The 21942-nt window shown below is 40.5% G+C and overlaps 1 protein-coding gene across 4 annotated transcripts in view; it reads right to left on the reverse strand.

Moving 5' to 3' along the window:
- Window positions 1–21942, reverse strand: part of col25a1 (collagen type XXV alpha 1 chain) — a gene marked incomplete at its 5' end in the record, with an annotated part of 146864 nt that overhangs the window by 1554 nt on the left and 123368 nt on the right. For 2 of the 4 annotated variants that reach the window (XM_080518945.1, XM_080518947.1), the window contains 23 exons: window positions 59–97; window positions 2289–2375; window positions 3981–4034; window positions 4682–4708; window positions 4989–5042; window positions 5138–5191; window positions 5706–5741; window positions 6125–6205; window positions 6967–6993; window positions 7408–7458; window positions 7548–7610; window positions 7682–7762; window positions 7908–7952; window positions 8314–8358; window positions 9548–9571; window positions 9969–10046; window positions 10299–10343; window positions 11916–11960; window positions 12669–12737; window positions 13854–13916; window positions 15415–15459; window positions 17238–17273; window positions 18412–18444. In XM_080518945.1, coding sequence (XP_080375071.1) covers window positions 59–97; window positions 2289–2375; window positions 3981–4034; window positions 4682–4708; window positions 4989–5042; window positions 5138–5191; window positions 5706–5741; window positions 6125–6205; window positions 6967–6993; window positions 7408–7458; window positions 7548–7610; window positions 7682–7762; window positions 7908–7952; window positions 8314–8358; window positions 9548–9571; window positions 9969–10046; window positions 10299–10343; window positions 11916–11960; window positions 12669–12737; window positions 13854–13916; window positions 15415–15459; window positions 17238–17273; window positions 18412–18444 — 1182 coding nt within the window. Of the gene's footprint in view, window positions 1–58; window positions 98–1865; window positions 1944–2288; window positions 2376–3980; window positions 4035–4681; window positions 4709–4988; window positions 5043–5137; window positions 5192–5705; window positions 5742–6124; window positions 6206–6966; window positions 6994–7407; window positions 7459–7547; window positions 7611–7681; window positions 7763–7907; window positions 7953–8313; window positions 8359–9547; window positions 9572–9968; window positions 10047–10298; window positions 10344–11915; window positions 11961–12668; window positions 12738–13853; window positions 13917–15414; window positions 15460–17237; window positions 17274–18411; window positions 18445–21942 lie in introns of all 4 variants that reach the window. The other 2 variants (XM_080518948.1, XM_080518946.1) reach the window with 2 other exon arrangements.

Below are 21942 nucleotides of genomic sequence, written 5' to 3' on the forward strand. Positions count from 1 at the left end.
TTATATATACAATGTTTACCAATATCAATTCCATCCATATCAATCAAATATGTTTTACCTTCTGCCAGCAGCCAGGCATTGGTAATCCATCCGGGCCCTGTTTAGAGAAGAGCAACAGTGAGAACTGAAACGCAACTGAATGGCCTTCTGTTAACATGAGTAGTACATAAACACTGGGGTTAAAAGTGAGATACTTTGATACCAAAGGTACAGATAACACACATGGCAGACATTAAGATAGACTTTTGAAATAATGCACCAAGTTAAGAGATTCAATTCCTACAGTGAAATCTATCTGCAAAAGGTGTTAAAATACAAGAGTCTTGTAATGATATTTGACCTTCAGCAAAACTGGAGGGTCTTAAAGATTAAAATCATGTTATACTGTATATCATAATTTGAAAAGCCCTGAAGTCGTTCAGTTTAAAGATAAAATGCACACAAGAATGACACATTTCCAGTGTCCAGTATTCATTAATATTTTAGTATTAAGCTTGAATACCTAATAAATAATGACTGAATGAACTATGAGCTTTTAAAAACAACATTCTTCTTGATACCAAGACCCACTTTTAAGATCTAGAATTTATCCAACATTGCTTCTGTTAAATAGTTAGCAAATCCAAGAGCTGCTGGTTTCCATTTGTTCCATTTTCAGAGGAATCTTCAAACGCTTTGGAAACTCGTCACAATATGGAGATGCGTTCTTTGAATAAGAGATAAAGTCTTATGTACATGTGTAACTTCACTATTACATATTATATGACCATAAGTATAATAATGAATAAAGGGACTGTCTTTCGTTATCTTATTATCTAACAAATCACACTTTAATCAAACGTTAGGTTAAATTAGCATGCTTGATGCAGTATCCAGGCTGCATCTGTAAGTGTTATATAATGTACAACAAACTATGACCTATACACTAAAATATCTGTATGAAAGTGTGATCTTATGCATGCACATGACACACAGCAAAATGTAACACATGCACATCAACATGATTCTACTCGCTTATGATGTCATAAATCCCCCCAGGTGAAATTTCAAAGAACTCGAGGATTCAGGAACACTATAACATATTGTAACGTGCTTTAAAATGAAGAAAAAATATAATAATTTGTGATATATGGCTGCTTTCTTACTTACCGTAACTAATTCCCTATATACCTTTGCTATATGTTGTTGTTTTTTTTTTTAATATGGCAATACTTGGCCATAATTTAAACACCCACATATACATAAATACACACGAGAACGCCATGCATTACAAGGAATAAATGATAAAAAGCATCACTTCAACATCACTCCAGTGTGCATATGTCTGCAGGAATAATAACTAAATCACTTGTTTTCCCTCTGGTCATGGTCTGGCCCAATTGGTACAAAAAAAGGAGGGGACAGGAGCGTTAACAGAGCAGAGGAAGAGCCCATGTGCCTGCAGCATGGGAAACTCATCAGTGAAGGAGTCTGTGTTAGCGTCTGGTTAAAAGGGAACTGGTCCAACGAAGGAATCAGCGAGGAGGGTAAACAATTCAATGGCAACTTTATTTTCTTTAGTTTACAGGGAATCAGGGAAATGAAAGGATTCAGTTAGAGGGAGAGACTGAAGGATCGATGATTTTCTATATATATTTCACTTGTGATATGTATCATCAAGAGGAGGCTGCTTGCAGTCAGGATGTTAGTGACATATTCTATATGTATGTTTGTTTTTAAACTTTATGAATGGAAAATGACTTAAATTAGGATGTGCTCATGCTTCCCAAGCTCTCAAGTCATGCATGGTTTGTGGTTCAGCAGTGACTGAAGGTGAAGAGCGACATGCATGGGTGAGTGGTTTAGGAAAAAGAGGAATACTGTACCAATTGGCATGGGGCATCCAGCCCGTCCAGACCTGGCTGCCCTGGTTCCCCCTTTTCACCCTTAAATCCCCGGAAACCCTGTTTGCAAAGATGACCTCGCAAGTGTTACTGGGAGAGAGGTGGACGACCTTTTACCTTTGCGTCCGTCCACCGTGACGGACACAAAGTGAGGCCGGAGGAGGAGCTGCCCTGTGAGCTGGCTGGACCACAATCCTGCCCGACCATATGGGCTCCGTAATTAATGGCATGTTTCTATGCCTGAGTTTGGGGAGTGTAATGGACTCTGTGAGTCATTCTGATGAATCTGAGGTCTCAGACGGCAGGATGCTGGGTACCAGTGCAGCCACAAAGAGCTCATCCCTGTTTGGGGGGGACTGCTCTACACGGCTGGGAGGCGACCTCCAGCTCTCAGTTGAGACATACCAATGGGCAGGGTGCATCTAATCCTGGGGCACCCTGTTCTCCTTTCTCGCCCTTAGGCCCTTTTTTGCCCTTCTTTCCCTTCTCCCCCTGTGGATACAATGGTTCAATCAAGTTAAAATCATTTATATTTAAACAACTGAAAGGAATTAAGGAGCGATTAATAAAGGGAGGCTATGGTCCACAAGAGGAAGACACATGGTCATTGTTAGATAGGAGTGGGAGAATACTGGGCATTTAAAAAAAAAAAAAAAACATTCTTCAGAACAAAAGCAAGACAAAAAGGGGGTATAGTACGGTAGGAAAGCGTGGAGAGAAGTTCATCACGGAGGGGTGTCAAGGGCATAAAGGATGAGAAAGAGTAGCAGGGGAACAGAAACTACCAGAAAGAAAAAAATTATTTGAACGGTGTCCCTTTAAATAATCATTTTCTGAACATTGATTCAATATAAGGTGTGTTATGAATGCAAAATAAATAATTCTATCTTTAGAAATAGCATATTGGTTCAAATATATGACTGCCTTTTTTCCTGGAAATAGATCTGACATAGATCTGGGGTGGGCTTATATAGGAACCAGAGGAAAATGCTGGATGAGACAAGAAGTCTGCTTCAGATGCTGGACGTTGTTAACAAGATATTCAAAGTGTTTTGAATTGCAACGGTATTTATTCCATATGTAACATCTGAGAGGTGGGCAGTCATTTTATATTTGTAACAATATGATATCTTTCCGTAATGATCGGCAGATTACATTCACTAAATGTGTCTTTTCGTTTCATGATTTCCATGCATGGGGTTAGAGAAGTAATCTTAGCACATATAACCTTGGAATACACAGAAAGTGCTCCTCCAATGGCAGGTCAGTGTATCACCACTGCTCCAATGTCAGCAGCAACAACTCAACAAAATATTTATGTACTGCTTGTTGACACTGTGTTTCCCCAAATGCCATTTTTATAAATCACCACCTGCCAAATTTACTTCAAGCCTGAAAGAAAGAATGCTAAGATGTCAACAGAGTTAGAACAACAGGATCACAAATTTACAGGTAGGAAGAGCTAGCCAGTGAGGAGGATAACAGCTTGTTATCGATAGGAAAGATGTAGGAGAGTGTTATGGAAACATACTACTAGACAACTACCACTAGATAATTGAAGGATTAGAATCAGGCTCAAGGAGGAGGTGAAATGTTTGATGGTCATGCATGGAAACACGGGAAAATAAAACAAATATGATCTGTAAGAGCCTGTTGTCAATGGACTTGTTCGGGTTGAAATCACTTTTCAATGCCTTAAAATGAGATCGGACTTGTGATTTTGAAAGGAATGAGATGGTAAATCATTCAAATGTGAAGAACAAAAATAAACTGTTTTGAAAAGACTGTGGATGACATTTTATGCAAAAGGTAGATTCCCATTGTCTGTCACTGTGATTAGTGTGAGTAAAAATACAGTAAAAATGTGTTCAAGTCTGCAAATGCAAAGTAAATGTATAAATACTGTGGTGATGCCTAATACTGCAAAATCAGTAATAAATCAACTGGACAGCTTTATATTTTGAGGTCCTGTGTTGTCGTCAGCCACTTAAAAACCTCCACAGGTCCTGCAGTCCAACAAATCACTGTCCATTGACATCAGTCCTCCATTGTGTTAAGAGGTTCAAAAGCAGGCCATTGCAGCATCTCTACATCTACCTTTTCTCCTCTTTCACCATCGTCGCCTTTTTCTCCCCTTAAGCCTGGCAACCCCTAAAAAAGCACAACTCCACTTCATTACTCTTTTTCACCAAGCAAAGACAGAAGAGGCTTTTCTCGCCATTATCAAGATAAAGTCTTCAGAATCGAGCTCAAAGGAAATCCGAAGGTGACAGAAGGAAGGTGGGGGAAACAAAAAGTAATGAAGTTCACATGAAATGCAAATGCAGAGCACTCAGAAAAAGTTATAAAATAATTACAGTATGTGTAAACATGTTATACAGTAGTTAATGTGGCTTCTTTTGATTTGACATTCATCATTACAGCAATGACACCTTCATCAGAAAGTATTCCTCAAGATCTGGAGACAATACATTTTCTACCATTAAAAAAAGTAATCTTTCATTGTATTTTCTTAAAGCCTGCAATTCAATTTCTGAGAAAAAAAATTAGTTCAAACTGCTGTTTAGACTAAGCTTTGTTCTAATCAGGAAACAAATGATGGCTGATTGAAAAAACCAAAAAACACAATTCATTCAAAAGTCCCATTTTTTGTTCCTTTGGGGTTTTTCCACATTTAAAGTTTTTTTTTTGTGCGAAATGATCTGTTGGGTTTCTCTGTAATTAATAAAGTTGAATTGAATTCACTGTTGCTATTTCGAGGTGATATAAACTCATCTGAAGACAGTTCAGTGACTTACATCCAGTCCTGGTGTCCCAGCAGATCCCTGTTGGGGAAAAACAAGTTTAGCTGAGCGATTATCACACAAAAAGCAGATTTTGACACGCAATTGACCTCATAAATGATCTATATCGTATCAGTGGTTTTCGAAGTGTGGGGCGGGGCTCCTGTGGGGGGTGCCAGAGAGCTTCAGGTGGGGGTGCAGTAGCTGGAAATGTTTTTTCTATTGCAGTTAAGCTCCATAAAGAGGGGCTCATCCCCCCACACTTTAAAAACCCCTGATCAATGATTGACATTCCCATCAAAATATTTTAAGTCAGACTTACAGGTAATCCATACGGTCCTCTTGGTCCTGGCTCTCCTGATGCTCCTCTCTCTCCCTAGAGCAAACATGTCAAAGTTACATCTCTAAATGAGGCCAAACAGAACTTTCTACACGACCAGTTGTCTGTGAGGTGAAATTAGTTGATCTTACTATGTCACCCTTTGGCCCAGCTGGACCAGCTGGACCAGAAGGCCCATCCATGCCCTGCAGAGAACCATTGTCCGATGGTGAGTTTACATCTTCGGACTGCATTTCAGGTCATTCACAAGCAAATAGCAGATGTCAAATGTAGCTTCTGCATATTGTGTGTTCAACATTCCCACCTGGTTTGACCTAATAACCAGCACACAGGACTAGAAGACGTGCATTGGCCACAGAGGACATTTACAACACTGCTGACAAAGTTAATGTATGAGTGTGTGTTAATGCTCAGTTAATGCAACACAGGACAAAACAAGAGCCTTGAAATGCCTGCTGGAGCGGTGTGGTGTATGGTCGCTATCTGTGGCTGAACTCATGGGATTTGACTACACAATATTGAAATTCAAGGAAAAAAAACCGTTCTTTTTGGTCATACAAAGAATGAAGCGACTAAATGACTAAATGAATAAAACAAAAAAAAAGAGGAAAAGAGGGGGGACTGTATGGAGGGTGAGAAGGGGGGAGAGGGGGAGGAGAAAAGTTGGGTGGTGAAGCCTCTTGATCACATGACACTCACCCTAATTCCGGGCTTGCCGTCCAAGCCGGAGGCTCCCTGTGTGGTTATGGAGGTATGAGTGACATGAACAAGGCGGGATTAGTACCAGATGAACACTGTTATTAAGGGCAGGTTGATGGCAGGGTTCACAACAACTAAATTACACCGTGTTACAAGGAGCTTGGCAGCGTAGTCGGCCCAGGCAAATGAAAATGAGGACAGAAAATGGGGAAGGCATTATAGCTACACACATGTACACACAAACACACACACACACAAAAAAAAAAAAAAAACACGCTCAAATGCGTGCAATGATGCACGACGAGAAATTTGGCAGGGCTAAAATAGAACTGGGGGGTGGGGGGGGGTTTCTATGGGTTCTGCAGATAATAAAGCACAGGACTGCTGTGTGGTCAGAGATAGCCCATGGCTGTACTTACAGGGAGACCGAGCGGACCGCGGTCCCCTTTGTGTCCTGGTTCCCCTCTCATACCCTTCAGACCGTGCAAGCCAGGTTCTCCCTGGGAAAACAAGGGGAAAAGCAGATCAAACATTCATTTTGTGACACATACAATGGATGTGAGCAAATTTGGTTCCAGCAGTTTGTCTGGCGCGGTGGCAGGCCTGCTTCTCAAACCTCCCGGCCATAAATATACCAGTCAATCCAAATCCTAATCCACCTGAGACCTCCGCTTCTGTGTCTGCCCGGAACTGGCTTGCTGCTGTAAAGCCATCCAGCAGTTCTGCTCGGCAGGCCAGATTTCTTCTTTAAGTACCTCTAACTGAACCCTAGAGAGTTTGTTAAAAGTATTTCAAGGGTCAATTTTTAACTGTAAACTTTAAAAAAAAAAGAGAGAGAGAGAGTAGAGAAATTTATTAAGTATCGAAAAGACACCTTTACGTGCCATTCATCCATATAACAATCTGTGTAAAACTGAGCAAAATCGCATAAACATGGCATCACTGGATTTCTGTGAGAAGGTATAAAATCTTTGACACATACACTATTTAGTGCGACTGTCCTCCAATGTGATGTGTTGTGTACAACATTTGCATGGTGTCTGTCATCCCTTGTTTTATTCCTATAGGTCCCATTTTTTTCACTCAAATGATAAAATAATGGCATTAATCAAGCCACCTTCTGCACAACTTCGGTGTAAAAGATGGATTTCCAAGGCAAAAGGGGAAAAGGGATCAGTGTTGAGAACCACAGGTTGAATGTGACTTAATATGTACAAGTATGTTAAAACATGAAAAAAACTGAATTGTGGATGAGGTTTACCTTTGGTCCAGGAAAGCCATGAGGTCCCTGGGAAAAAAAAAAAAAATGTGTGGAAAATGTTAGTCTGTAGATGACACAGCTCTACAGAAACACAAGCTAAATATGTAATAATCCACCTTTCAATAGTGAACGCAAATACTCTTGTTATAAACGACTATTTCCCATGGTCACCTGGTGACAAGTCTGATCTTGTTTGTACTTGGTGAATTCATGTGAGGAAACACGGTTGTATACTAGTCAGACCAGATAAGCTGTACGGCAGATAGATGCAGAATGCAGGTCAATCAGTTGCATAAATATATATGAAATCAGTCTGTATATTGTGCCAATCACATTGGCACAATATACAGCACCTCATTATCTTTCACAAGGTTCATATTCTGTAGGATTTATACTATGTGATTTTAATATATCTTGCTGTGTGCAAGTTTCACGTCTCACCATCGGTCCTGGGGATCCATGAGGGCCGTTAGCCCCCGGGGGGCCGATAATCTGGAAATAGTTGATAGATTAAAAATACAACGGTATCCCTCAGTGAAAAAGCTTGTGTATTTTTGTGACATGTATTATATTTCACTTACAGACGGGCCTTGAGGACCAGGCAGTCCTGAATCTCCTTTGTCCCCTTTAACCCCGTTAACACCCTGAGACAGGAAAGTTGACGTTGGATGAGGTGGTTAAGGTAAGAGATTTTTTTTTTTCTTCAGGTTCTTACAGGTAATCCGGGTAAACCAGTTGTGCCTTTGTCTCCTGAAGCTCCAGGCATTCCCATGTCTCCTTTGGAGCCTTTGTATCCCTGAGGGAGGATGGAAAGTTAAACGATAATCTCAGCTGAACTTTTCACAGATGTTTTTTCGAAGTGGGCAAAACGTTAATGAACAGAATAATAAATGTAATGGGAGTTTCTGAAATCAACGTAAGAGAGTTTGAAGTCAACTTACTCTTTCCCCATCCAGTCCGGGGAGACCGGGCATGCCACGATCGCCCTGCGACCACACAGAACAACCCAGTCGGCCATTGTAGGGACATTACAAGTTATTATGCAAGACAACCTTGGGAATTGTGTACCTCCACCCTGGACAGGTCGCCACACCATCACAGTGCAAACAGGAAAACAGACCAATACTCACACTCACATTCACACCTATTAGAGTGGCCAATAAGCCCTAAATGCACGTTTTGGATTGGAAATCAGACGTCCAGGAGGAAACTCACACGTGCACAAAAAGACCACAAAGACCACTCTAGATTGACTTTATTTACTTCTATGTCATGATCCTAAAAAGGATCTTGTCATTTCACAGACTTAAAAATCATGAAGAAAAAGACCATAAAACAGCTTCTTACCTTTATGCCCTGTGGTCCGATTGGCCCGGGAGGCCCAGGAGGACCCTGGACAGAAAGAGATAGAGACATAGCGAGATTTGATCATTTTATTGAATCCACTATATTTCTGCACGGGTTTACATGATCAGCTCAAATGCTTCCAGTTTGAAGAAACTACCCAATCAAACAATCATGAACACGTTCACACATAAATCACAGATAAATGAAAAGGAAGCTGAAATGAGACACATGCAAAGGCCATGGCAGCGGAAACACGTGTATGAATGAATCTTTATCAGTGACATGATTAGCAGGCGGTGGAGGCCGAGAAGTTAAGAGAGGTGAACTTTTGACCAAGAGTGTGCTGGTTCGATTCCTACTGCCATCGGGTGACCACTGCAGCCGCCTGAGCCTATAAAATGTTCCCATTTAAAACAATAGTGGACCAAATGATAGAGTAAATACTGGCTTGAAAACCTTCAGAATATCTAAGGGAGATGTCTTCACAAAGATTTACAAACCATCGTTCGACCTCCGACTCCAATGAGTATTTATATTAATATTTGAATTTTCATTTCATATTACAAAACAATGTCAAATTAAATTCAATGAGTGAAAATAAAATCTAGAAAATTAAACAGTCTATGAAATAGTTCTGTGTCTCATGTTGTGCCAATACTGTATTATTGTGGGGTGAAATTAAAATAAGTATTTATAATACAAAAAGTAAATAAAATATTCTTAAATTCATATATTGAATATAAATTCATTTATCATTCTTTCCCATGCATTATATCCTGTCATAATTGTCCTGGCTTGTGCACAGAAATGTTTTTATTCTTATTATGTGTGGATTGTCAATTATTTTAATGACAATGTATCTCAAATAAACATGTGTGTATTTTTTATATCCTCTAACCCATTTTATGTTTTGTGTACATTTAGAACAAACCTTAAGAAGTATGATTTCCACTAAATATGAACAGACTGACAGACTTTTATTTCCCTAAATGCCATGCTCTTGTTTAAAACTGATGAGTCACGCACAGCCAAGGAGGCAAGCAGCAGCTCAGGCAGCGTGTTCGAGTATCATCGCTCTTTCATTCGCCGTCAAGCAACACTTTTCTGGGTGAGGCAGCACAAATACAACAGGGCAGTGCAAACCGGCGCTGGGACTGGGTTGGGCCCATGCTGGGACAAAGATGAATCACTTGTGGCGATGACACAATACACAGAATACACAGATCCTAATTACCGTGACTGTAATAGCGGTAATCTTCTGCAGTGGGTGAAGGAGTGGAAAAGGAAAAGAGGTGAGAGATAAGATTGCAGAGGTCACATAGAAAAGAAATCGTTGCGTCAGCACATTTCTGCACACTCTCAAAACTACTTGAGGACAACGTGTGTATTCAATTTAAATAAACAGGGTTTATTCACCAGGGCATTCCATAATGTGGGCGGAGCTTGACCTTAACCTTTTTTACATTCTGTTCAATAAGTCAACAGTTTAACACAACTCAAAAAGTATTTCAGATCTGTTGATGTGAAAGAAATTCAAGTGAAAAATTCAACAAACGGACAGTAAAATTCCCAACACGAAATGAAATAAGCTATTCTTCCAACAAAAAGAGCCGAGTCAAAGAGTTTTGCGGCCTGATTGAAACAACTGGACTGACCTGTAGAGCCTCCTGAATGTTTCCGTTGTAGTCGATGATTTCCGTGGCTCCCTGATCTCCTTTTTGTCCAGGGGGACCCTGCAAGTCGTCACCATCAAGAAAAATCCTTATCACATCATCTATTACATTTAACACCTCATTCACACTAAAATGTGACATAAAAAAAACCCCTAAAAGAACATGCCCCAAAACACTATTAAGGTCTAAATGTTGCCCCCTGGTGGTAAAGTACGTGTAAGTTTACTTGTAACTTACATTTGGAGTATTCACCAGCAGAATCTATAGTCAAAATTAAATGCATGATTATTAACAATTGTTATATTTGCTTACCATTGGGCCGAGAAATCCCAGGTCTCCTTTATCTCCATTTTCCCCCTGATGGTAGAAGACAGATTTTATTGTTTAACACTTTGAACTTAAGTCATAATATTACGAGATAAAAAAGAACGACAACAGATCAAACATGGTTTGAAATACTAATAAAATAATAGTTCCCCAACGTTTAAGCCTTATTCTATATACTGCACATTAGTTTGAATGTTAGCATTACTTTACTGTGTTTAATTGTTGTATATTTGAATTGTCATCTGTTCTATTGTCTTTTGATCTAATCACCCTAAACTTATAATGCACTATGCGAGACGTCAACACTTTCAGTTTATTTAATCTTGGTATTTTTTTCAATTTAAATATTTTATATAGTTTTTGTATTATTACTATAATGCTTTTGTATTTAACAGTGCATTTAAATAAATAAGTTCCCCTCAGACATATTTATTGTTTGGGATTTTTATAAATGTGAGGAGGAAAAACAGATTTGCAAACAAAGTATTGTGAAATTATACAATTATATGATTTCCACTAGTGACGCATTATCTGAAGAAAATTACTATTTATACTGTTAGTTATATGATGATCTGTTGTCCTATGAAGTGGCATAACTTCACTTTTATTTTAACTGTCGAGAAAACAAATTTTACAGATAAATATTCACCTTAAACAGAAAACATCCAAAAATCCTCAAGTGGGTTATTAACTTTTGACAGACATACATATTATTAGATTACACAGCAGTATGTGGCTCCAGATCAACTTTTGCTATTTAAATATTTGCCGCCTACTATGGCGTGAATGCAATATTGCTCTAATGCTACAACTGATAAAATGAACAAAACAGATGACCAGCATGAATAATACACAGAAACCTGAAGATTCGTTTCAGAAACAGTTATTAAAACCTAAAAACAACATATGTAATAAACACCATTAAGTTCTGACTTCAGACTCTTCCTACAAACATATAAGTCAAAGACAGAACTGACTCTGATGGCGGAAAAGCCAAATCCATCCAGTCATAATGGTTTCTATGGTACACAATTTAACGTAAATCAATATCTCCTTGAATGATAAACCAAATGAGACAAAAAAAAAAAAAACCAACTGAAAAATACGTAGTGGTAGGCATGTTGCTGATATCTAATAAAGTACTATCTAATCTAAGCAAATGTTCCACTTTGTCAAAGCCCGTTTAATGTTCCAATACAAGTTTGCACCAGAAGATGGTGTATTGAGTCCCTGAAATAAGCAGCTGGAATAGTTAATGCAGAAACATCGTGGTGTACTATGGCAACTACTAAGGCCCTGTTTACACGACAACGTTTCACGTGACAACACCTAATCCGTTAAAAAAAAAGGGAGGAGGTTTATACTGCAGCAGCTGACAGAGACAACAATGTAGTTAGTATGCTGGGCCATGCAAGGGCGCTGTTGCTTGATTTTGTAATGAAACCACACAGACATGTGTGCAGAGAAGAATACGCTATAAACGTGAAGAAAATGGAGAGCCTAAAGTGATCCAGTGTGCAAAAGAGGATGAAGTGAATTCTACATAACAAGGGACCAGCATGCTCTCCACTAAATTAAAGAAAACATGTCTGCTATACTCACCTTTGACCCTTTCTGGCCAGGAGTACCCGTCTCTCCCTGTGAACCCTGCAGCAAGTCAGAAAACACAGCTGATTTGTTGTTTTTTTTGGGGGGGGGGTGGGTTTCTCAAAAAACATAAAAAGCTAAGTACTTGAGATATAATCATAAAAACTGGAAAACGTAAAGCAAACTCTCTTTATGGGTTCATTCCGAATCCACCATGAAAAATTCAATGCATTTCTAATGCACATTTCGCAGAAGAAATATCATCAGGCTCTGTTACTCCTCCCAAGAGAGAGGCGCAGTCTGCCTCAATGAAATAACTTACTTTTAATATGCCTTAACTTCCACGGCATGCACGGGGTGTTTATTTGAACTCTGTTGCTGACAAAAGAGAGATTTCACTTTGGGGGTTTCTGATAGGATGAGAACCAGATCTCAGCGTCGTCTACGTTTAGACTGGGGCTTAGGCTACCTGCTGGGTCACGGCCAGACATAAACAATGGTAAACTCATTCACATTTTGGTTTACTCTGCACGCACTTCAGGGAATGCTTTGGACCTATTACAGGCTGTAATGGTTTAGCCAGATTCCTTTGTTATCAGAAATGAATATGGAATGCATTTTCCCCTCCTGAAACCTGCGGGAACTTCACTGCACGCGTTTCAATCTGCAAAGCTCTAGATGGCAGCAAAGCTATAAAGACACACTTCAAGGTGTTTTTAAAGGTAATTCATGCCATACTTGGTGACTTCAGTTCCTCCAGTTACTTACCTTTGGTCCAACAGGTCCAATCTCCCCTCGTTCACCCTTCCCTTGGGGTCCGTGGTCGCCTCTCTCACCCTGCACAGGAAAAAAAAGAACCAAGGTGAGGCATCGCGGTTCCCCTGCAAGCTGTGTTTATGAAGTGCTGATCAGGGCTTTTTACTGTCAGCAGAAGAGCCGCGGACCGTTTCGTGATCATCAGGCCTCTCCTGACGCTACGCGGTATCAACTTGAGTGAACCGTGTGCTGGAAGTGCTCCTCAGCCGTCGCGGGAGATTGCTTACTCATCTGATTTACATGGTGAATTGTAGATACCGACGCTGAGTCTGCACAGCTCTTTTAGACGTGCCCCATGGCAAGGTTGAGTACTTTCTCAAGGACGTCTCATATCAAGCTTTTGTTGCCCTTTCGTACCAATATGAATATTCTCTGTGTGATATTTTCTTTATGTTGTGAACTAACTGCAGCCAGCCAATAGTGGGGGCTGTGGTATAACTCCGCTGGCTGTTACAGATTGCTGCTACTTAAGACCAAATGGGACACAGGCATTATTCATCAGTGTTGATTCACCAAGGACTCCGGGTTTCCATCCAAATAACTGCTTACTTATAACAACTCATTGTAAAGGCAGATAATGGACTGTAACTCTGCACAGTGTATTGAAAAATGTCCTCTTAGACATGTTATCATGTGCAGCGCAGCCTGAAAAATGAGGCAACCCCCTCCCCCCTCGGTTGTCTCCAATGTGTGAGTTGATGAGGACATGAGGAATAATCATCAGGCCAGACATTTTTTTTGGATTTTGCAAAGCCATTTCTTTTAGGCTTCTCCCTGACATTTCATTAAGCAGCACAGATATGCCAGAGGACGACGCACGACTAATAAATCTTGATTATCAGCACCCCGCAAACAGTTTGACGCAAAAGGACATCTTGAACGTTAATTCTTGCGCGTTTGGATTATCTTCACCATACAGCGATAATGTCACATTTCAAAGGTAGTGGAGAAGGATTAGCTTGTCCAGACCACTTCTGAGTGACATTTAGAATAAAAACACAGACTCTTAATCTACTGGTAGGTGACGATGATAGATAATGAAGCCACAAATGATTGGAGAAAACCTGTTCCTGTATTTCAATACTTGCATTTCTAGTATAATAAATAATGTCACCGTGGAAATCTTCAGTCACTCACCTTAGTCCCTGGGAGTCCTGGAAGCCCTGGTTCTCCCTGTGGACCAAGAAATCCTGGCTCTCCCTGCAACAAAAAAAAAAGATACAGCAATTATCATTTTTCCATAATTCATTTTGGGTGTACCCCTGCTAATGACAACTTAGTAAATACCCAAGATGCATTAGCAAGTACTTTCATAACGACAGACATGCACATATGCACATGCACACAAACACACACATACGCTCAGGAACACATGCAGAAATCACACACAGACACATATCAGTTTTTTTTCATTTTTTTAAAATCCTTCCCTGGTTTCACACAAATGATCAGCTCTCTCGCGAGCCTTAATGGCAGCAGCGGCGACTGACCTTGTTAGAGGCTCATCAGGGCGCACAGACGGGCTCTGATTAGGAGTGCGCAAAAACTGGGACCTGAGCCACTTCTGAAGAATCTTTAACGTTTGTGCATTTGCACTTCACACACGAGGAGCGAGCTTCCAGGATGAGGTGTGATTCTGTGCCTGATTCGATTTACATTGCATTTGATTGCAAAAATTACTTCACTGGAATATATCATTATACAATTTGCAAGCAGAGTTCCCACCTCCAGCACATCGAGCACTCTGGGAGCTCTCAGAGAGGTAAAGGACAGTCGGTTCACAAACTCTGAAACTTGGATTGAATAAACAGCGAAAGAATGTGGAGCAGAACAAAGTGCAAGCCGAGCTTAGAACCCGAGAGTGCCGCGTTAGCAGAATATTGTTAGAATCCATCAAGCATACAGGCCTCTTAAGTAAAAACAGGAGTATATAAAATGTAAAATGAAAGGTTTTTTTTTTAACAAGGCCAGCATATTACAAGCATACGAACGGAAAAACAAAAGCAAAACAGTAACAAGCATCATCATCATCATCATCATGCCTGTGTGAGCATTCCTTGCATTCACATGTTATATTTCAAGCTGAAGGTCCTGAAATACACTGGGGGTGATAGCTGCTCGCTAAGCCTGAGATGGCAGTGAATTATTAGACGCCATTTGTGCATTTAATTTCACCATCTGCTGCTGATAAGAGTTAAAACATAAAAGCAAACAGTAAAACAATGACAACCTAGTTGGGGGAAAAAAGAAATCTGAAGTTTTAAATCAAATGTGACAGACGCTTCCAATCAGGCGGTAGGTTTGGTACATTTTGCATGGAGTCTCTTGACTGGCACTCTGGCAGGGATCATTAATTCATAGACCTCTGTGCAAGTCACAAATCTCAACGAGACAATATCCCTGCCGACTTCTGCCTCGTTCGGATTAAAAGCGACTCGTCTCGCCTCCTTTCACTGCACAGAAGTCCCAGATGTTACTGTGCCTCTCCCACTGTTGTTGCGGATCGAGATACCGATCCCACCAAGCTGGGAAGGCAAGGTTGCCAAGATCACTGGCCCGCAACGTGTCATACGGGAGGCGTGACAATAGCGCGGCCTCGTTCTGTGCTGGGGTCTGGTATGAGTTGGGCTGAAGCGGATGGACAGGGACAACACCGGGGGGGTGAAATGACTGGGGATAAAAACAGCAAAGCATTTACCTTTATCCCTGGGAGTCCAGGCAGCCCTGGAAGTCCTGGCTCTCCCTACACAGGAAAAGTGTGACACGTTACAGCCAAGCCAAGCTAAGCTGAGTCAAGCCTCATTTGTCGCCTCTTTGGGGTTCTATTAGCTCGACACGTTCTCTTCCCTTCAAGTTCTTTTTTCTTCTCTGACTGTGAAGCTGCTGTACTCTGGAGTGCTTTGGGGTTGGAGATAGCATTAGCAAAACGTGCTGCACATGCACTCTCATACCAACTCATGCAGCCATGGCTTGTTGTAACACTCAACCCATCACGGGTGCATTGGAGTTATATTTTATAGTTTTGGGCAAGGCGTGAAAAGTTCTGCTTCCTGGAAGGAAAAAAACGATCAGTTAGTTTGCAGTAAAAAGTTGCAAAGAGCTTTTTTTGAGAGAGCTGCCGAGGCTTCGAGGTCACCGGAGTTTGGCAGAGTGAGTAGTCGATGGTTGGCTCGTTTCTTTGTTCCCGAGGTCGGGTCGTTGTCAAGTTGACAACTCAAGACTCTCATTACCGACACGTTTGATTCAGCTGTGGGAGGATCAGAGCCTCGACTCCTGCGAGGCCTCCACGAGACTTTCAAAATAGAAACGCTGACGCTGAGGTAATTTAACGCTCAATTAAAGACCATTGTATTTACGGCTCGTGACAAGACATTATTCGAGCTGTGCGAGAATGATCAACTGTTACAGCGCTCCCGGGATCAGAAAGCCGGCCGTAAATTTCCACTGTAGGTTAATGCAAGCATTGTAAAAAAAAAAAAAAAAAAAAAAAATCTATGAATTAAGGACTCTCTCTTGTCGAGTCCACCAACACTTATTGAATACCATGCAATGATGATTTTCTTGTTTTTTATTGAGGAACAACAGCTCAATCTGTATTGTAATGAGAAATACACTTAGCTTGAGCAGAGTGCATATATAATGAGAGATAAGATTAAGCAGTCAAGAATTAGTTAGGCTACAAGTGCAGCACAGCAGGGGAAAAAAAAAACAGCGACAGTCTTTTCGGTCTGTCTGGAACAATTTTTCCAAACAGAGAAAAAAGAAGAGGGGAAATTAAAGGGGTGCAACACATGGGATTAAAAAAAAAAAAGTGTAATTAGATGGGGCACCAGTGTAATCTCAGAGGCAGAGTGGTCAAAGGACAAGTAATACATTTAGTCTTTTTTATTTTACAGGAAAAGAGCTCCTCTTCTGCTGCATGTTTTTTGTTGTTATTAGTTTCACACCAGCAGCTGTTTTTCTTCAGCAGAGTCTTCCTGCTTTCTTTAGTTGCCGTGGAGTGTGTCTCTCATTAAAACAAACAGCAGTTGGGGGAGGAAAAGAGAGGTTATCCTACCAAATGTTGCTCCACAAACAAAAACTAGCATGATGGGAACGATCGACTGCTTTTTAAAAAAGCAAATAAGAGATCAGAGTAGCATGGAGGGAAGAGGAAAGAGTATGTGTTGGTGTAATAGTCGAGTCCTCACGCTTCGCTCCAAACAAGCATTAAGCCAAAGTAAATGAAAAATGAGTCGGAGCTCTGCGATGGACTAAAGGTCAAGCTGAAGTGTCAGGTTCTGCCCCCACGTGCAACAATCCTCATTACACTCTGAAAAATTTCTCTAATTTGCACAAACGAGCTGAGATCGATGTACTTCTAGTGAAGTTTATAGAGCCACCTGATTAACACTGGTTATTGTTTAGACTTTATTCTCTCGATCACTGAAAACACAATCATTGAACCAAGTGTTTATAACCCCCCCCCCCCCCCCCCCAAAAAAAAAGAAAATTCCACGTGTAGCAAAGTTAATTTATTACCTTGAATCCGCTTCGTCCAGGCTCTCCAGGTTCACCCTGCAATACATCCAAAGAGCTTCATTTTTCACCAATTCATTTCCGGGCTGCAAAAAAACTATTGGAAAATCTAATCATTTGAACAACTCTGAGCACGATTAGTTCTCTTCACTTGTTGATTAAAAAGAGGCTCATGTTTTGCTGTTTGAGAAAAACTTTAAATTTTCTTCTCTGCTGAGTTGTTCAATCCCCATGCAAAACTTCTAGTTTTTTTCTTATATATGATGTCATTTGGATTACTTTTGCAGCATCTAGGCTATACTTCACCTCCACAGAGGCCTGGGTAAAGCTGATCTAACAACAGTGGTGTGGGGAGCAGCTTTTTCTGAGGACAGCTCGCCAAGCATTCGTGTTCTTGTAAGAACTGTTTTGCTGTTTTATTCTGCTCACTGACCTCAGGCTCATTACATAATTTGCTTTCCAGGGCCGAAATTAAATCCAGCCACAATTAAAAAGCACTTGTTAGACATTTCAAATGGGTTATACAACAAGAGGACATGTCCACTTTTCATGTATGTCTGGAGCATCGAGGGAGAGGTTTTATAATTTCACGAAAATGTCCAGTTTCTATTAGGTTTTTTTTGCCTGAATCCAAGCAGAACACTATGGTACTTAATTCTCAAGAGGCCATCTTGTAGGGCTGCTCAAAGAGAGCAGACATCGGAGCATCTAATCTGCCAGAAAATGTGCTGAACTACCATCTTTGTGAGGCTACTCTTTCATTGCAAGCATTATTATCTTGAAAATAAATAAAAAGGTATTTTGTCCATAATTTGACCTGTGATATTTCAAAAGAACAAAGCAATTGCTGAATGACTGTATGAGATATATTTTTAGGCATAATAAAGCTTGATGAGTAACCTTTATGTTATCTTGTTATATAACTGAACTTTCAATCCACACAGAAGAACTACACTTTGAATATAGTAAAATTATAAGGCGTCATTTAAGTATCCCCCTTCAGTGCCCCTGTTTCTTGGCATTCAAAATGTGGTCACGCGTTATAACAACTTTTGGTTTTGTCTAGTTAGCTGGGTTACATCATAAGATGTACTTTGTCTGATGCAAACCTTTTCAATCGAGCAGCATGTTGATTTTAACATATAATGTAAAGTGCAACTGTTAGCTCAGTGATTACCTTGATGCCTGCTGCAGAGGAGCCTGCGTCTCCCTGAGGAAAAGGTAAAAACAAAAGCAGAAATAAGGAAAAAAAAACATTACAACACATGACAAGGGCTTTTTAAAATATTTGATGAGGCTGCCTGCAAGGTCACAACAGGAAATAACATTAATGTGCCATTACAGTTACAAAAACAGAGGATTTGTGAAAGAAGTCTATTCACAGAACAATGCGGGACAACATTTCACAACGGCTGCAATTGTCTGAACACAACTGGATGGAAATCCAATTAGAAATATGATTGTCTGCTATTCTAAGCAGTGTTCAAATTCAATTCACCTTCTCACAAGACTCAGAGACAGCATTTTTCATGGTTACAGTGCTGGGAATCATTTCATTGTTTTTACAGTGTCAGAACGCAGCTGTGTGGTGGTGATGACATGAGGGGTGAAATCTAACACTACATAAGAAAAAAATCCACAGTAGAGGCGGCAAGGGGCTTGATAGATATATTATGTACTAACTGCAATCATTCAAACCTTTGTTGTTTTTATGCATCTATCAGGTGAGGTATTGAACTTGAAGCAGACGCAGCAACTTGCATAAGTTTTTCCTGCAACGTTCTCCAGAACCCGGGCTCTGTCCTGTGCAGTGCAGCACTACTGCAGCGTACAGTGAAAACAGACATAAAACAAGGGGCCAATAAGCACAATTATGGGCGGTTGGTGGGAAAAAAGGAGCGGAGAGAAGGAGACGGGGTCTTTAGCTCTGGTGTGGACTCTGTGGTTTCACTACACATACGCCTCGTGCTCAGAAGTTGCTGAAGGAATGCCTTTTGCCCTCAGCTTTTTATGGGAGTCATTATGATGCATAGCACACAAGGCAGTGTTTAATTGTGGGAGCTTTTTTTTTTTTGCAGACAATAAACTGTGTTACTGTTTACAGCTGGGCTTCGTTGCATACTCAAGGGTGCCTCCATCGCCATGCAAAAGCTTATCATTCCATTTTTTTATATGTGCATTTTCACAAGTTCTTTTATACTTTATGGAGGGTGCAAGATCTGAGTGGATGAACTTTTACAGTTCGCTGCAGAAACAGGCTCTTCATGTTACAATTCATGAAATACACAAGGCTTTTCGCATAATTTTAACCAAAGTCGGAATGCTTTTGGCTAAAAACATGAGGGAAAACATAGATGTCATGTTGTGGTTGACCTCAAAATTATAATAAAAAGGAAAACTTTGTATGCAGAGACCATTTTTCCTGATATTTTTTGAATTGTCAGTCAACAAATGAAACACCAAAGTCAAAGCTGCATTACACCTGTTGCAGAGATGAAGGCCTTCTGAAACATACTGAAATGCCACATATGACGGCAAATAGAAATTATTTGGTTGGAAAACTATTTACATTGGCGTTTAGGTACAGATCCACAAACACATGTTGGTAAAAGTATGCATGTAACTTCTTTACCTAAGTCAAAGTAAAAAGGTAGAAGTTATGACATGTACTCAAGTGAAAAGAGAAAAAAAAGATTCATCACTCATAATGAATTGATTCAGCTGTAGTTCATACATTAAAAAAGTCATAAATGATCAGGAAGATCATGATTGATTTAACTTCATCGCTTAGATAATTGTTGCTGTCGGCTCTAAATAGTCATCATGGAGGTTAAAAGAAGTCATGAGCCAAGTCGTAGTTTGTAAGGAGAACAATGTGCAGATATTTGTGGTCAACTGTAGAAAATAAAAGTAAAAAAGACCCAAGTGAAGTGCAGATACTTTCTTTAGCACAATAACAAAGTGCAAACCATTATTGGAAACGTGGCATTGTGAGGCTCATAATCATGTGCTTCATTCTTCTCATTAGTTATCTCGGCAGGAGCACGTGAAGCTAGTATTGTGAAGAATGAAATTAAAAGTAGAGTTACAATCAAAAACACTCCACGAGCAATGTGCAGATAAAAAAAAAAACCCGCTACTCAAGCAATTAACACTCAACTCCCCCCCTTCCTCGCTGCAGTTTCCTGTCACAACACATCTAACGCGAGTGACAGCGAGCTTAAGAACGGGGTGAGAGTTTTGACCAAAGTTTAATCTCTTCCAAATGTAGTCACATGAGATGGAAAAAGTGGTGGAGTTGGGAGGTGAGTTGAGGTGTGGCACCGAGTGCTGAAATGTCCCAACTGGGCCAATTACCATGGTGAGGCTACAGTCTGCATCTCAACCGCAGAGCAGAGTAAGACGGAGAGCTGTCACCACAGCTCCACTTCATTACAGGCACGCAAAGCCGTGACATTTAAAGCTAATAACACGAAGGTCTCGGAGTGAACGACTGGTAAATCAGGCCGTTTTCTCGCTGTTTGCTTCGGGGGGGGGGGGGGTGGTGAGAATTAATTAGCAGGCAACGAAACCATGGTGGGATTGAGACAAATGTCACCATTTAATGCCACTTACAGTCTTCAAAACATGACTCCTACTCCACATTATGGCCATTAGCAGGGATGACCAAACTCCAGCTGAACATCGACCTCAGTCGCAGAGTTTGAATATATATTGCGAGGCAACACAAATTATGATTGGCTCTCAGGGAAGAAAGGCCCTGCCAGCACTTGACGTGTGGCCAGTTCACAAGAGCTTGGACCGGATTTTGGGATTCAGAAATTATACCAACCGCTGTGCCACATAAGCCAGAGCCAAACACTCAGAGCCCAGAACTTTCCAAAACCAAATCAAGAGTTTGCTTAGCTTTTTTTTTTTTCTTTTTTTTTTTCACACAGCCTCTATCAGCAAGGTTGAACATTTTTTCAGCAGGCAGAGTCACAGTTAATTTCACACCTAGTTAAATACTTAGGCAGAATGCATCCGAAGCAAATGGTTTAGAACTAAAGCTTTTAGCTGCGGTAATGATTTGTTTTAAATGAGGCCAGAGATGGACATGCGGAGGCGGCTGGAAACGGCTCTCCACATTGCTGATGATGGCTTATGAAAGCGACGCACCAGGTAATGTTACATAAGTAGAAGAGCGCAAACAGGAGTGGAAAGTAAGGGAGTGCAGTTACTGAAATACAGCTCGAAAGTACAATTAACATTCCAGTTACTCTATACTCTTCACCCTACCTCAGTTATTTGATAGCTATAATTTAAAGTTACACTATAGTACGCATCTAAAACAACCATTCCCTACGAAAACCATGACGAGCTGGACGAATAATACACACGAAATTGACAAATCTACATTTGGTTTTCATCGTTTGTTTTGGGGTCGGATTCAGCAGAGATGTGACGTGTTAATGGAGAAGCTTCACAGCTTCTGACAGGATGAGCTTTGCAACATTTGCACCGAGCCAAGCTTCTGGATCTCCGATTTCCAGTCTCTGAAAGCTCAATATGTAAGATTTATGTACGGTAACTCCACCTCTGTGTAATCAGTCACTGTAGTGTTCAGACCTCATGTGTGTTGACGGGGAAATACAAATATTCAAAAAGTCCTCATAAATAGGCTGCAAGGTGCTGCAGAGGTAAGAGTTGTCGATGTGGTACCCTACAA

This window comes from Blennius ocellaris, assembly GCF_963422515.1.
Source record: "Blennius ocellaris genome assembly, chromosome: 23".
NCBI lineage: Eukaryota > Metazoa > Chordata > Actinopteri > Blenniiformes > Blenniidae > Blennius > Blennius ocellaris.